Below are 17,123 nucleotides of genomic sequence, written 5' to 3'. Positions count from 1 at the left end.
TAAATTCCTTCTGCTCCAGTTCCTTAATATCTATGGCCATGTGTTCCTTCACAACTGTGATGTTAGCTCAGTTTATTTTTATTTTAAAGGAAGAGTTATGATTTGTCAGTATCATCCTAATGTATTTATGAACAATTCGTTATCCAAGCAGCAGTACAAAAATTATTTATAGAAAGGCGAGAATGCACTAATTTTTCAAAAATTAAGTTAAAGTGGATGATTGTTTGCACTGCTTTGCATACAAGTAATATAATGCACATCATATGTAAAATAATACAGAATTTTCACAGCCTACATGGATATAAAGAAATATTTCATCTTTATATGTGGACAAGGCAGTCCATTAAATAATTTATGATATCTGCAGCTTGAATATCGCTTATGCAAAGTAATCATGGTTTAAAGTAAACCATACTAACCATTACAGCAACTACAATATTTGCAGTAAAACTATAGCAAAAACATGGTAACTAAACTTTAAGTTTGGTTTATAGTAAACCATCGTTAATTCAAAGAGAGTTTTATACCACACAGGCAAATAAATAGAAACTTGAATGCTGTTTTCAAGACAACCCAGTTCCAATGCTCCTTATTAACCGATGGGTGGCGCCAAACCACCCCCATAAAGACTGGCCGTAGGCCGAAACCTTTTAAGAAACGCCCCGGTCTGGATCGTAAACAACTGCACAGATGCGACGCGATGGCATGCGCTCGAAACTGATTTCAGATCGGTGTTCATTTCTCACACGAGGACACGGGGTCGCTTTTTTAGCAGCTCTGGGAACAGATATGGAAAAGTGGACTTCTGTGCAGATGCGGACTGCTGAAACATTACTATAGAAACCAGAAGTAAGTATAAAAGCGTTTCAACGGTGGCTTATGGCGCGTGACTGTTTATCAGTTTGAATGAAAACTTAATACTAAAGGACAACTTACGTACTTCTTTAGGGTTTAACGTCACACCATTTTTTTGTCATGTGAATTGGGATACAGGTGTGTGTTGGTGGTTGGTGTGTAAAACCAAACCAAACCAATGGAAGTTTTCATGTAAATGTAAATTCCATGTTTAGAGGTTATGACCATTTACATGTGTTTCCCTTACGAACCATGATGTGACTACAGTAAACTATTGAACGCAAATATACTGTAATCTCACTATAATGGCAATTGTGTAACCATTAAAAACGAATATCTGCACTTTTACTGAAGTTTAAACCATGGCTAGTTTTTTTAAGCAGACGCTTTGTGTGGATTCACCAACTTTAGTTCTGCAAAACAAGTTGTCCAACATGGACCATCACTGCAACTTTGTGAAAAAGCGTTTAGTTAAAAAAAGTGAGTTGTGTAAAAATGTAATTGGTTATTATTCAGTCCATGTTCAGTTATTACACTGTCATGCGAACACCTGCTGTTAAACATAAACATAGTCTATTGCACACAGTTCGACTTTGCCTGTCAGGTTTATTTTAAATTCATGGTATTTCAAAAGAAAAATATGCATACTTCATACTTGAAGCTTATTATTAGCCTTTTACTGTTTTAAGTAATTTCTTTGAGATTATTTGTTATGAAAATGAAAAGCAATGCAAATGAAAGCACTTGAATGCATAAACGTGTGCAAAACAATGATCTGTTCTTCTGTGACGTTCTTCACATTCCTCGGTGCAAAAATGCAAAACAATTAGAGCACTTAAACAGATTGTTTGCATCAATGATGTGGGACCAGTGTCAATCATAGTATTGTTATAACCTTATCACCCTCTTGTTGTGTGTTCAACCTGTTCTGCTTTCATAAGGGTTCATGTTGACACTTATCAGGCTACCTGTGGTCATGTCAAGAAGCATCTCGACTTTTCTTTCAGCATTTTCCGCCTCATCATTCTGTTACCACTGATAGTGACACTCTTACAGTGTGGATACTCGTCTACACTTCCCTCTTTTTTCCATCTATCTCTATCTACTTTCAAGCCCCAAGCGCATATCCCATGAATAATGCATCACTGCTAATACTGGTTGTGGTTAAAAACACCAGTCGGTTCGCACTCGCCACTGAATTTGTTTCCTGCTAAACATAACCTGTGTTTCCACTTTTTGTTTTCACTAAATTCTCGTGAAAACAGACAGATGGGTATTGTGAAGTAGAGTCACTCATGGCAGATATTATCCGGGTAAAAATAAGGGACAGTCATGCATGCAAACATTTTAAAAACAGATGTTTGTTTTATGTTTAAGGTACACTCACTCAGTACTTGTTTCTGTGTGTTATTGTCATATCAGTAGCCTGAATTCGTTTACAGTGGGTTTTACAGCGGGAGCGGCTTACTTTATGTGGGCTGACATTTTGAGATCACATGACCAACTGAATATGACTTGCTTTATCTCAGTAGCCACAGTTCTGGCCTCTTTCATTTGTGGGCGAAAAGTAATCATGATTTACTGTAAATGACATATTTACGTTATGGCGTTGGTAACTGAAAACTAATGCTTTCGCATTATACATCAGCACTGATAGTCTAGGATGTCTGCCATATCAATGACATGAACAAAATTACTAGGCTCTTTTACAGATAAAAGACACTAAAAGTGTATTATTATTTTTATAGATTTTCTTTATAATTATTGATAGTATTGTATTGATTTGTCTATTATATAAAAATATTTAATCTTCTTTAAAGTCTAATCTTATTTGTGATCAAAGTTATGAAGAAGCCTGAAATGAAGGAGACGAGGAAGAGATGGAAGAGATGAGCAGGATTACTCACCCAGAATCTTCAGAAGAGATCAGACTTCACCTAAACATCTCTGATGAGAATCAGAACAAGCTAAAAGAGACCGAGACTATGGACTTCGACAATGTTAAACACGACTTGGGGAATGGGAACACACAAGCCTTAATAAGCCATAGTTGCTCTGTAGATCATGGTTAGTATTCTACATCGCATTAATTTTACACACATTCAAACATACTTCCATGTTCACATTTTATATTCATTTTCATTTAAGTATTGTAGTGTCATTTGGGGGAAATTATTATTCATAAACTTCGGAAACGCGAAACAACATAAATGATTTGTCCTTAGGTGATATATGTAATACAAAAATGCAACATTCAGAGTAGAGTGAATGCATTAACAAGATCCGAAACATGTTTCTTTAGATACAATGATATGATTTCTTTTCAGGCAGCCTCTCTGGAATGGTGCCACCTGGGCCAAGTCCTTCTCTTCTGGCTTCGCTGCAGTCTCTTGTTGAAGATAATGATCACATGCTCCTCCCTCATTCCTTACACAAGGTGTGTGCACTATAGAGAAAAGGTCAGGCTTATATTAAGGCCTTAGCCAAAACAACAACAAAAGCTAAAAAAAGGCTTCACTAACATGATTGGTCATGATGCTTAGTTTGGACTTTTTGCCTGTTATTAATATAGCTTCTTCTTATTCATTTGAAGTGTCAAATGGTGAAGTATCATTTTATAAAAAGCCAGTGAATTAGTTTTATTATAAGAGCTATGTCTACTTTGATGATATTTACCCACTGTACAGTATCTTAAAACTAAACCCCATGCATCTGTTAAAAAAAAACAAGCAATTCACTCACATAAACCTTTTTCACATGATTGTATTCAGATAAACTCAAGTACAGTCTTCAAAATTATACTGAAAATAGACAATATATGTAAGAGAATACATGCATACTATTATACTTTTATTTTCTCCTAAAACAGATAGCAGAGGCCTATTTCCTTGAAGAGGATTGTATCCTTTCACATTAAATCAAGTTTTCCCCTGATTTCAACCTGTTTCCTCTTTGCCTTTCCTTTACCATCGCTCAACAGTCCCTGTTGATGCGGTTGCCATAGTAACCACCAGGGTGAATAACCTCATCAGGGGGGCTCATTAGGGCATGTCTCTTCATGTTGACTTTTAGAGTGTTGTACAAGAGGAAGGGTGTTGATTGAGAATTTAAAACAATGATAAGAATATTTCTTTTGTGAACACCCGATAAGGTTTGCATAATGATCCCTTGAAAATGATATGATGATTAAGCAGCTCTTATATACTCCTATTTATATGTTGTTTTTAAATTAGTGAGATTTTAAGTGTTATTTTCTTTAAATTATTGACTGTCGTAGATCATTGGGCAGCCGAGTTTCTCACTCTGGAGAGGCTCTACCATGAGAGACTTGTGTCTAATCTTGCCTCCATACAGGAGCAATGGGGTAAGCATAGGAGAATTTTGATCATGCAAATGGCTTTGTTATAGGTTTGTTAAAAATAGTTTTAACTAGGTAAGGTCACATTGTTTGCATGTAACAGGATGTCCTGAAGTATGTTCTTAGCTTGTAATAATGAGAATCTGTAAAAAATCTGTTTACAAATTTTAATAGCAAGTTTCATCCCTCAAAAGGAAACAGCAATTTAAGTAAACCGCATTGTTATGGTTTGATCTCAGGAAATTGCTCATTTCCCAACTGTGCTTGTCTGCACATCGGTTACTTCATCAATATCTTTGAAGAACAAAGGTCGGACTGTCAGTATAAAAGCCAAATTTGAAGAATGTCACATAGCTGTGATAAATCATGATTTTAGTACAAATTATTATTTTGTGTAAAAACATGTTCCAGATATTTAAAAATATATGGTTTGTAATATGAATAGATGTAAAGCCCTTACTTAAAAGCCTTAAATCTCTATTTTTGGTTTCAGTAACCCAGTGGAACGCCAGCTTTCAAACCAAAAGTGACTCTCCTGTAAGTGAGACAGAGAAAGCACATTTGGATTCATTGAGTCACATCTGTAAGACACATCAGAGGTAAGACTGCATGCACATTTATAGACCAGAACTAACAGTGATTTTGGAGGTTTAGAACGGAATTAAAAATGTCCTTCCTATAATACGCCACCCTGACAGTTCCAGGACTCATAAAAAAATGCATTACAGAATTTGTGCAGTGTGACTGGAATTCATGTCCTTGTTTTTCAGATATATTGTCAATTTTAATGTTGTAAGCATATGGAGAAGCTACTGAAACTGCTGGCGCAACTTAGAAACAAAGTTTATTATTTTTAAAGCCTCATAAATATTGAAACAAAAAATGTATTTACTGTTTACATGAAGGATTTTGCAAAGCCTTAAATAACATTACATAATAACTAATGATAATAATAAGAATTATTAACATAATAACTTATAAAATACATTCCATTTTTTCTTTCTCTTTCAGACCAAACCTCCTTACAGAAAAGGTAAACATTTGTTTTTATCCACCAAAAAAATCGTACGTACTTTGAAGACTGTTAAAAAGCAAACCTGTTTTAGAACAGCTTGTTGTTGCAGAACACAAATGACACAAAGCTACAAAGCAGCCCAGCCCATGTAATATACCAAAGAGGCTCTGAACAAGAGAATACTTTAGTGAACTCAACTGTTAAAGAAAACCGGGCGGGTGACAACACACGGCGAGAAGCTGAACAGGAGCCAGATGAGGGGGAGGGGCTGGAGGAAGACTTTGAGGAAGATGAGTACTGGAATGAGGAACTTCAGGAAGAGACTGCCATGGATGGCCAAGTTCCTGTGGATGAGCTGGCCAAACTCATTCAGATAGAGGAGGTAAAAGGGATTTCGCCGTAGGGGTGATGCTAATCTCTCGCATATTACCATCTGCCCTTGGAATAAAACAGCATGCTGAGACACCAGCCGTCTTATGCAGTTTCTATAAATCAACCTTTTACTGAACGATCTGTACTCCTCAGGGACTAAATATACAGTTACTTTAATTATAGGCCTACAGTATATATTTGCACTGTAAATAATTTGAAGAAAATCTTTGGAAAAGCAGATGGGACGTTTTATAATTGAGGATGCAATTCTTAGCTAAGGGGTTTTTCTGTTTTGTAAACATAAAATAGTGTGATGTCATCCACAGTTTTTCAGCCGCCATCTGCAAGTGTTTAATAAAGGGAGGTTTCCCAAATTGTTGGGTGTGGTCGTCTTAAAAAAACAGTCAAAACTGTCACCAGAACAGTGTTAGTCACATTTTGAATGAGGTTAGAGACTTGTTATTTCTGATAGACAAATTGCCACTTAATTATTACTATCTTGTTTCTTTGTTTGCAATTGTTAAACCCCTTTTTTAAAGTGACCTGACTTCGACCTTTTGTTTTATCCCTTTATTTGATTTTTAAGAAAGCTAGTTTGTCACAGTACATTATGACATCCAAGCAGTTTATAAACAATAATAAACAAAGTAATAATAAATAAGTAAAGTAAACAGGAAGCCAGAGTGTTATCAGAATAATTGCATTCAAAGCGTGGTTGCGCATACTCCCTCCATGTGGTGTTTGGTTGTCATTACAACCCATGGTTTCCAATATAAATACCATGAGGTCCATCAGCTTTTTACTGTTAAAAACATTACAAAATCCCCAAGTAGTGTTTTGGGCCTTTTTCCATTAGAATTAAATCGTGTCCAATTGGTTACTGTTCGCCGGGTAACATCCCACCAATAAAGTCTTACATAACCAGTAGAAACCATTAAATTTCCATTAATACTAATACAATTCCCTTTATAACCATTTAAGCCTTTCTGTGATGGTTTCTGTTGTTTTTATAGACGGTTTCGTTGGACACATGCATCTGGCCCAAAGATGAATATTAATTCATATGAACACTTGAATATTAATTGTATTAAATTATATTAAAACTACTCAACAACAGTTGATTTATTGTGGAGGTCTACTGGAAGTTAAGTTTGTACCACATAACGTTGTTGTTGCTGTTAATACTGGCAAGAGATGATTTATCAAATGCTACCTGCATGCGTTTTGAACATATGTTTTGTTAAATTTTTGTTTAAAAAGTATTCTTTTAAAAGTTTCTATGTTGTTATCTCTCTAGATGTTTCCTTCAAATGGCTTAGTCTCTATTTTAAAGAAGAGAGCTTGCGTCAAGGGAACAGAAAGTCTCGATCCACAAAAAACCTCCAAACGCAAAGTTCGCTTCAGGGAGCCAGACGACGCTTTTGATCAAGGTATGATTTTTGTGAACAGATTGTTACACAAGCCAATTAAATACTAATCTCTCTGTTTGCATTAATGTAAGAACACCTACTTTTCTCATGCATACAGAAGAGTCGACTAGAAAGTCTTGCATCATTCTTCTCCTCTTGTGTCTGGTTACCGTGGTAATCAGCATGGTCTGGACTGCACTATATTGCCTCGTTGGAGAGGGGTCCTCCAATGCGTGTGTCGATTTCTCTCAAAACGTGGACTTATATTTTGGTCTTGTACAACAAGTAGTGGACACTCTCACACAGTGGTTCTCTTCCACTGTATCATAGTAATAGTCATTTTACGCTACTTAAGGGTCAACTCTTATTCCTCGGACTTTCAGTGGACAGAACAGTATTCCCCTTGACATTAAATGCACTAATGCACATTACCAGACTGGACTTAATATACCTGTAAGACTATACAAATCTCACAGTGTTCCTACCACACTAATGCACAGGTTTGGGTACTTGGTGTTGGTACTAAAACAGGCTTAAAGATAAACCACTGCCATTCCCTTGATAAATAACCATGTGCTTTCAATGAGGTGCCTTTGAGCCAGAAACACTTCCACATGAGTGGTGAGTCAAAAGCAAATCGCTCTTTACGAATACCGAACCTGTCTACAGTATTTAGACCATTTCGGAAGATCTAAACAACGCTGGTTCAGAAGAACTTCCGGTTTCAGCTTTTTTTAACTGCACAAGCGGATACAACCAACCAAACATTTATAAACGAATCAGTACATTATACTATCATCTGTAAAATGTATTTATACATTCAGGATTAAGGAATACATTTGAAAGTGCTGCTGGACCAGTGATTACATCTTGCAAAGTTGTCTATATATGCCTTTCATGTATTTAGTTTTTTTTCTATTCTGACGTGGCACTTTATATTGATGATATAATCATTAAGCCGCTAAACTTTTAAACAGAATTTGTGTATGTAGCAAATGTGGGATGATTGAAAGAATATAAACATTATACAACAAAGATTGTGCAGCAATAATGACAGGAGGAGTAGTTTTAACTGTTTGATCAAGCTATTCTGGTAACAGATTTTATGTCGGACAAGCAAAAAATGTATTTGTATTTTAAAGCTTGTACATTTTACACATTTGTTTTAATATTATACGAACTAATAGCCTTGATTTATTTTTTTTGTCATTTTATGATTTCCTTTCCCAAACGGTACAAACTGAAATATGCCTTGAAATGTTTTATAGAGATTTATAGTGTAGGCCTGCCTATACAAAAACACTGGAATGTTCCTCTGAAAGGTTGAAAAGATGAAACCCATAATAAAACTCATTGTGAAGCTGAAGCCTTTCTGTCCTAACAAAGGCTAATTAATTCGTCATATGACGTCATACTCATCATACGTAGAAATATATATATGTAAATATGTTAATGCTCCCACACATTAACAAATGATATTTAAAGTAATTAAATGCACTTTGGTCTGTTCACGTCTGTTAAACACAATAGCGTAATACCGTCTTTCCGCCGCTAGATGTCTCTCCGTGTCAACGTGTGACGGATTCTGGAAGTGTCCCCCACAAACAGTGATTAAACAGGATTAGTAAAGCTTTCTTTCGTCGGTTGTACGTTTTGGTATATTGAACGACGGTTGCATCGTAGATTTGCTTTAAAACTGAACGTCATACTGTAATTTACCGATACCGGAGGAGACACAGCCCTCGTCTCACCTTACGCAGACCGAAACGCAATGGCGACGTTTAAAACGTCTAGCAGAAGACCGTATCATATAATAGTGTTCGGAGCGAGCGGTTTTACCGGCCGGTTTGTAGTGGAGGAGGTTGCGCGGACGTGTTCCGAAGGTCCGGGCGGGTCGTTACAGTGGGCAGTAGCTGGACGACACCGCGGGCGGCTGGAGAAAATACTCGTTCAAGTTGCTGAATCTCTCTGTATGTGTTCAACACACTGTTTATGAATTGTGTCCGTTTGTGATGAACAAAAGATTTAATGTTACATTAAACTTATTAAAGTGTCTATGTTGAGATAACAAAACATTTACACATATAATTCTTGTATAGTTTGGATATAAACCATGTTGCTTGTGTTTTTTGAGTACATGTAAATGTTATGGTATAAAGGCTATTGTTTACATGAACGTTTCACCTACTAGAGTACACAGACTAACAATCTATTTAAGGGTTATTTTAATGGATATTGTTTGTTTGCAATGTAATGGCTGGACATCTACACTGTCGGTCATCTCGTGGTATTACATGAGTTTTGAGATTATCTGATGGGATTACAGGGTTTGTGAATATCGTTGATTAAAGGCATAATGTTCGGGCAATCCCATCACAATCTGGAATTTCGGGTAGTTTAGGGTAATCTGGGATTTTGAAACTATGCAAAACATTGTAGGGTAATAGGATCTGATTCAAATAGGATATAGTGGGAAACACGTTGAGACTTTATGACCCATAAATCCAAAATACATTATGTATACAAGTACTGCGATTATCCACCCTTAAAGGGATATTTCACATAAAGGACAATTCTTTCATCATTTAGGCTGCGTTCACATTTGACTTCATTTTTGACCAGAAAATGTTGACAATGCCGATTTTTTAGTAGCTGGCAATGATTTATGGGGCAATGCACGATCGTGGGTAAAATGCGAGTCACCGTGCTCACATTTTTATCACAAATAATAAACATGATTATTTCGTCAATTCATAAATTTGGTTTTGAATAATAGTGAATACAGTATGTTATAATATGCTGCCATTGAACTTCTTCAACAGTGTATTTCAAAGCACGCAATCAATCATCTAAAAACTCCTGCACAAAAATGTACATTTTGTGACCTTTGGAATGAAACCTTGCTACTCCATTTTAAATTTCTTTTTTTTAAATAAATCATTACTATTATTCACCCTTCATGTTTGTCTGTGGGTTTTGCCAAAAGTACAAAAATAGTACAATTGCAGCGAAAAAAAGGGGCATTTTAAAAGATATAAGCTTTATAATGATTTTCGGACCTTATCGGGAGTTTTGAGCTTGCTATTAAAACCTTATTATCACAAGGATTATGCTCAGGTTATTGTGGGTAGGATAAACCGTTATTAAGATTAAAAAGAGGCTGGTGTTTAAAAAAGTGCTCAGGACTTTTTGATAACACGGTTCACTCCATACGATTATAATGTAAAATTGACGCTAGCAGCTTCAAAAAGTCAAATCTGAACATAGCCTTACACTTATATCATTCCAAACCTGTATGACTTTCCTTCGACACAAAATAATACATTTTGACAAACGTTGATAACCAGACAACAAGGACCCCCATTGACTTCCAATATAAATACACACCACAGACACATTATTCAAAATGTATTTTTGTGCTCCACAGAAAAAAGAGTCACATACAGTGTTTGAACGACATGATATGAGGGTGAATAAATGATGATCGATTTTTTTGTGAACTGTCCCTTTAACAATACATATAGGCCTGTAAAATCTATCCATCCTTGACATGCCACATCTTTCTGCAGGTAAACCAGAGCTGAAGAGTGTGGAGGTTATTGTAGCAGATGTAGCCGAGCCGGAGTCGCTGGCCATCATGTGCAAACAAGGTGTCATTGTGCTCAACTGCGTGGGACCAGTAAGTCCACAACGCCTATTGTCAAAAAGCACAGGAAGGGGGCATTTACACATGGTTGCGTTCGCACCTGTCCCGGGGCACAAATGTGGCCGTGATGGCTCTTGGGAAAAAATAAACATGATCGTTGTGTGTAATTCCTAGTGTACTGTTGATTGTGAAATGTTGACAGTGAATATCAAGTGTTGTATTTGGAACTACATGGCACTTCTGTCACCTTTTTCTTGACAGTATAGATTTTATGGAGAGCCCGTGGTGAAGGCCTGTTTAGAAAATGGGGCCCACTGCATTGACATTTGTGGAGAGCCACAGGTAATAAATGTTTTTTCTATCACCACATTTTCTTAACTACGTGCCATTTCGAAGCAGAATTGATTCCTGGATTGTGTAGTTTTTAGAGGGGATACAGCTGAACTATCACTCTGCAGCTCAGGAGAATGGCGTGTATATCATCGGAAGTTGTGGATTTGATTCCGTCCCAGCAGATATGGGCATCCTCTACACACGGGATCAATTCAAAGGTGAGTCTCTTTTTGATACAGTTTGTCTAATCAGTAAAGCGTACATGCATTACTATGATATTTGCACCGTGTGTGCCCTTTGACCTTTGCTTCACACAACCCTTGTTGTAATCAGGTTTCTTAATCTCATCCCAATTAACGGTAGTAAAATAAGCATAGACATTTAGTTCTTACAGGATGCAAGTGTCTGTCGTTTTCCTTTGAAGTGCCGCTGCGGTTAAATCTCGCTTGCCGAGCAGCAGATACCTGACAGCTCCTCTGTCTTGCTTTTACAGGAACGCTCACTGCCGTGGAGAGCTTTTTGACTGTAAGCACAGGTCCCGAGGTGAGCGCCGCTTTGAACTCCTTGTCGTATTTGCAGATCCATGTGAAGGCTTCAGAGGAATTTGATTTACTGTGATTGAACTCCGAATTCTGCATGTAGATAATTTCGTTCGCTAGGTTTGGTTTGAGGTACTGTGGGTTTAAATGCCAGGCCCCGGAAACTGTTGCAGCTGCTCATGAATAATGCAAAGGACTGTCATGTCCCAATAGACTAAACTGTGAAGTGTGGGATTTTATGTTAATGAGAAACTTGAGGTTTTAAATTATTTATTAAACCAGGACCTCAGGATCACGACCAAAGTTTGTCCTACATAAATATTCTAGAGCAATCCAGAACTGCATTTTCACGGCCTGTGACTAAAGGGATTGTTTGCAAAAAAAGGACAATTCTGTCATGTTTTACTCACCCTCAGATTGTTCCAAACCTTAAATTTCTTTGATCTGCCAAACTTCTTCCAAACCGATCTCATCCCCAATTGACTCCCATAGAATATGGCAGTAAATGGAGGATGAGATCTGTTTGGTTACTGACATTCTTCCAATTATCTTTCTGTTTTCGACCAAACGAAGAAATTTATACAGATTTTTAACAATTTGAGGGTGAGTAATTCAGAATTTATATTTCTGGGTGAACGATGCCTTTAAATTCAGATGGAGGCGAGCATCACAAAGCTAACATGAAGAGAGAATTATGGCTGAAATTAGGTTGTATTTAAGAAGCACTCTTTCAAATTCCTATTTCCTGCCGCTCTGATTGGTTATAAAGAGTTATAGTGGGTCGTTTGCATCAGCTCCGTCGCACATTCTAAATGCTTGATGTGTTGTCTTTTTAATCAGGGAGGATGTGGCCACGATGCAACGTGGAGGTCAGCCATCTTTGGCTTTGCCGACAGCTCCAATCTCAGAAGAATAAGGAAGAAGTTTGGGTATAAACCACTCCCTGTCGCCGGCGCTAGAGTTAAAAAGAGGTGATTTATAAAGGATTTTGTTCTATTAAGGGAACAGTTCAGCCAAAAATGAAAGTTCTGTTTTTATTTACTCACCCTTAAATTGTTCCAAATCTGTATATATTTTCGTACTGATGGACACACAGATAAAGATATTTGGAAGAATGCTTGTAAGCAAACTGTTCTTAGCCACCATTGGTGGACCAGAACTGTATGGTTACAAGCATTCTTCCATATATCTTTCTCTGTGTTCATCAGAACAGAGACATTTACACAGATTTGGAACAACTCGAGGGTGAGTAAATGATGACAGAATTTTTATTTTTGGGTGAACTGTCTCTTTAATACTTTCTCTCCATTCATTGTGTTGTGTGAGCTATATATAGCTATAGATTCTCTGATGGTTCTCAGGATGGGAATTTTTACTGGCATTAATTAGCCTGCTATTCTGGTGTCTTCCTCAGGGGAGCTGTTTTCTTCAGTAAGGAGATAGAGCAGTATGCTATTCCCTTCATGGGCTCAGATCCCTCTGTGGTGCGGCGGACTCAACGCTACCTGTACGAGGAACACAAAAACTACCCTGTGAGCGCTCTGTCAAATTAACATTTCCTGCTGTTGTGATTGAGTATGAAGAGATATAGCAGAATGATTATATAATGATTCAGAAAGTGAACTTGGCTCATGAATATGTATTAGGCGATGTAACATTCCACTAGTAGTCATTGCTAGAAGGCAGATAGTGGGCGTAATAGAGAGCATAATAGAGACAGAAATAATAGAGTCAACTGAAGCACTATAAAAAATATGAGTCTTAACTTTCTACATTCTTCAGAAACGATCAAACGAAACTCCAAAAGAAGGAAGCCACTGCACACATTGTGCATAAATGACCGTGTTTACTTTGGTAGTCCTATTCATTTATATATTTTTCTAATTTGTCCTTGAACACAGCTGAAACCTAGTGGTAGCATCTCTTTTCTGTTTAAAGAATAATATTTTAGTTGGATTTTGCCCAAACTTTGCATATCACAGAAAATGTCTCTGAAAGAATCTTTTCAATACCATTATGCCTTTTATTTTGAAGGCCTTCATGAAAGTAGCAGGGGATGATTCACACTCTGTGATTCATTGCTCTTTCATCTCCATAGCGACAAGCACTTTATAGAGTGTGACGTCATACGGGGTCAACGGAGTGCTGTCAATATATGGCCATTTGTGATTGAAAGCTTTTCTTTGGACTCAAAATACATGTTAGTCATTTAGCAGTTTGAAATGTTGGGAATTCAATGTGCAACCTCTGACTTTATACTCTAGATGTGGGTGTACCGTGCACACTGAGTTTTTGTTGTTTTATGAACTTTGTATCATTGAACTTCTATCCTTCAATTCCCAGTTTTCATTGGTTTCCTTCATGGTGTTGTTCTCAGGTCCAGTACATGGCATATGTAGGAATTGGTGATGTTTTCTCCTTGGCTAAGACCCTGTTTGCAGGTGTGGTCTTCTGGTTCATGGTCAAATTTGGTCTTGGAAGGAGACTGCTCACTCAGGTACACACTTACATTCATAAGGTTACCTGTTAAAGACTCATTTGTCTATATGACATTTATACCAGAGAATATCAAGTATTGTTTATAGAGTTGGTAATGTAACAAGCAGGACAATATTGTTTTGCAGTTTCCCAAATTATTCTCTTTCGGAATGTTCTCCAAATCTGGACCTTCAAAGACACAGGTACAAAAACAAGAAACCTATCATTTCCAAAACAATGCTGACACCTGCAATACGTTTGTGTTGAAGTGACATTTTGTCTTTTTCTACCATTGTTGTCTTGTATCAGATGAAAGACACATCTTTCTGCATGAGCTTCATTGGGGAAGGCTACACAACAGGTCATGACCCCTCTCAGGGCAAACCAAATGCCAGGATCAGCACAGAAATAACTGGACCAGGTATTGTCCTGCTCATCGGTTGTCTGGCTCTGTTGTACTGTATTACATTAGCCGACCCAATTGCTCGGATTTGATCTCTTCTACCTCACTTTGCAGAACTTGGATACATCGCCACACCAATTACTATGGTACAGGCAGCTATTACACTGCTCAATGAGCCACACAGTCTCCCTAAACAGTGAGTCAATATACTTCTACAGTATATACAGAATCTTCTTTTTTATATGATGGTATACACCGCCTTTATATAGTAAAACAAAGTAAGATTGAACACTGATCCTTGGTAAATAATGTTGTGACAAGGATGCAATATATAAAAGGCGAAGTGCTTTATTTGAATATATTAACTGCATCTGTATTGCATATAGAAGTCCCGTCTCACTTTTCTTCCTTTGGTACTCACAGGGGGGGTGTGTACACTCCAGGATCAGCGTTCGCAAAGACCACCTTAATCGACCGTCTTAACAAACACGGAATAATGTTCACCGTGCAGGACGAACATTAGCCGAGTACATTCTGACTTTCTCCATTAGATTGGCGTTGTCTTGCCGATTTTATAGCTATCTAAATTAAGAAATGGTGTTTTGTATTGTATTGATTTTAGCCAAACATATAATCTGTTTCTGTGAATTATAGGCCTATTTCTGAAGCCATTTTAAAGCCATTTATTGAAGTGTATATATATACACTCACCTAAGGATTATTAGGAACACCTGTTCAATTTCTCATTAATGCAATTATGGTGGTGGTGTAACGGTGTGGGGGATGTTTTCTTGGCACACTTTAGGCCCCCTTAGTGCCAATTGGGCATCGTTTAAATGCCACGGCCTACCTGAGCATTGTTTCTGACCATGTCCATCCCTTTATGACCACCATTTACCCATCCTCTGATGGCTACTTCCAGCAGGATAATGCACCATGTCACAAAGCTCAAATCACTTCAAATTGGTTTCTTGAACATGACAATGAGTTCAATGTACTAAAATGGCCCCCACAGTCACCAGATCTCAACCCAATAGAGCATCTTTGGGATGTCGTGGAACGGGAGCTTCGTGCATCCCACAAATCTCCATCAACTGCAAGATGCTATCCTATCAATATGGGGCAACATTTAAAGAATGCTTTCAGCACCTTGTTGAATCAATGCCACGTAGAATTAAGGCAGTTCTGAAGGCGAAAGGGGGTCAAACACAGTATTAGTATGGTGTTCCTAATAATCCTTTAGGTAAGTGTATATATACACACACGTATACTGTATATAGTATATATTTATATATGTGCCTTTTTGTGGAGTGACACAAATGGCTTATTAAGTTATTAAATATAAGAAGTTATTACTATTCAATGATTTTTGCTATTTATTTGAATATACTTGCAAATACATGTATGATCATTTGGTTTTATTTGCATGCAGCTGAATAACATGCTGATTAAATCCACTGTAACCTTGAATGCACTTTGTATAAAATTCATATGCGAAAACATAACCGGCAGACAGTGCTGCTCTTCTGCAACTAGGGGTCGCCGTTTCCCCTTTGTCCATTTCCAAATCTCCCGAATATTTATGTAAGCAGAGATGACAAGAAAGGTCGTTTGGTGTGAAAGGGGTAGACATTGTTTGGAGTGATTTGAAAAGGCATTTCCTTTTAAGGAAAGGAAGAGATGTGGCTGGGGGTCCAGATGGATGAGAAAGGGGGCGGTGGGGCGGGCATGGCAGGCCAAGGTTGGAGCAGCCTGGCAGCCACAAGGTGGTATAGCTCTGCCTGGCTTCATCATAGCACGCCCTGCTATGACAATCTCACAGTATGTGAAGAGATGCTGGGACAGAGCTTGTTTAAAAGTGTCGTCACACTTGACTAAAGAGGTGCCGACACTAGAGTGGTTTAAACACAAAACCCTGCCTGCAGATTCCCAAAATACAAGCTACTTACATGTTAAAGTACTGTTTAACTATACTACTGGAAAAGTAAACCATTGAAAAGCATAGTTCACACAAAAAAATTAAAACATATTTCAGCATTTACTTACCTTCATGTCATTCTAAACTTGTATGACTTTCTTTTTTCTTAAAACATAAAAGAAGATATTTTGAAGAATTTTGATAACCAAGCAATATTGGACCCCATTCGTTCCACTGAAACCACTGAAACATTTCTCAAAATATCTCCTTTTGATGAGAGAAATGAGAGAGAGAATGCAGTGACATCTGCAGCTCGGAGCCCCACCCTTCCTAAACCTCCCTCCTCTCTCTCTCCCTCTCTCTCTCTCTCTCTCTCTCTCTCTCCCTCTTTCTCCCTCTCTCTCTCTCTCTCCCTCTCTCTCTGTCTCATAGCTACTGTTTGTGTGTGCAGATATTCACTAACACATCTTCTCCTCTCATACCTTTCTCTCATTTTCTTCTTCTCTTCCTCTAATACTGCGGTCCAGGACCCCTCTCTTTGCCAAACCTGCAGTCTTCTTTCATCTTCCCCCCTCTCTTAAGTCCTCTTGTGGAGCATTATATCTCTTACCATGTTATAAAACATCTGGTAAGTTGAGTACTGCAAAGGTTTATATAAGACACCATCACATTCCTCCCTTCTCCAAGCAAGAAAGGGAGAAATGAAATTGAGACTGTGAATGAGAAATGGGGGGAGATGAAGCACTGAATGAGGAGGGAATGTGGAAATAAGGGAGAATGCAGCGAAGATGGATTAA

The 17,123-nt window shown here is 37.7% G+C and overlaps 1 protein-coding gene across 2 annotated transcripts; it reads left to right on the top strand.

Annotated features, from left to right (window-relative positions):
• The first annotated feature begins 556 nt into the window (after nt 1-556).
• Nucleotides 557-15,771, top strand: LOC130434724 (saccharopine dehydrogenase-like oxidoreductase). 2 transcript variants are annotated; one of them, XM_056765031.1, is made up of 20 exons: nt 557-849; nt 2,699-2,922; nt 3,183-3,292; nt 3,725-3,755; nt 4,133-4,219; nt 4,707-4,812; nt 5,225-5,246; nt 5,320-5,610; nt 6,898-7,030; nt 10,579-10,688; nt 10,917-10,997; nt 11,077-11,206; nt 11,482-11,531; nt 12,368-12,498; nt 12,942-13,059; nt 13,905-14,024; nt 14,152-14,208; nt 14,315-14,426; nt 14,523-14,604; nt 14,832-15,771. In XM_056765031.1, exons 2-20 carry the CDS (start codon nt 2,736-2,738, stop codon nt 14,929-14,931), a joined length of 2,058 nt encoding a protein of 685 aa, XP_056621009.1. In that variant the 5' UTR covers nt 557-849; nt 2,699-2,735; the 3' UTR covers nt 14,932-15,771. The 2 variants fall into 2 exon arrangements, with proteins under 2 accessions (XP_056621009.1, XP_056621010.1); XM_056765032.1 differs by having other exon boundaries at nt 558-849; nt 5,338-5,610.
• Nucleotides 15,772-17,123: the final 1,352 nt, after the last annotated feature.

This window comes from Triplophysa dalaica, chromosome 13 (assembly GCF_015846415.1).
Source record: "Triplophysa dalaica isolate WHDGS20190420 chromosome 13, ASM1584641v1, whole genome shotgun sequence".
NCBI classification, from domain to species: domain Eukaryota; kingdom Metazoa; phylum Chordata; class Actinopteri; order Cypriniformes; family Nemacheilidae; genus Triplophysa; species Triplophysa dalaica.
This window is presented reverse-complemented; position numbering and strand designations above follow the sequence as displayed.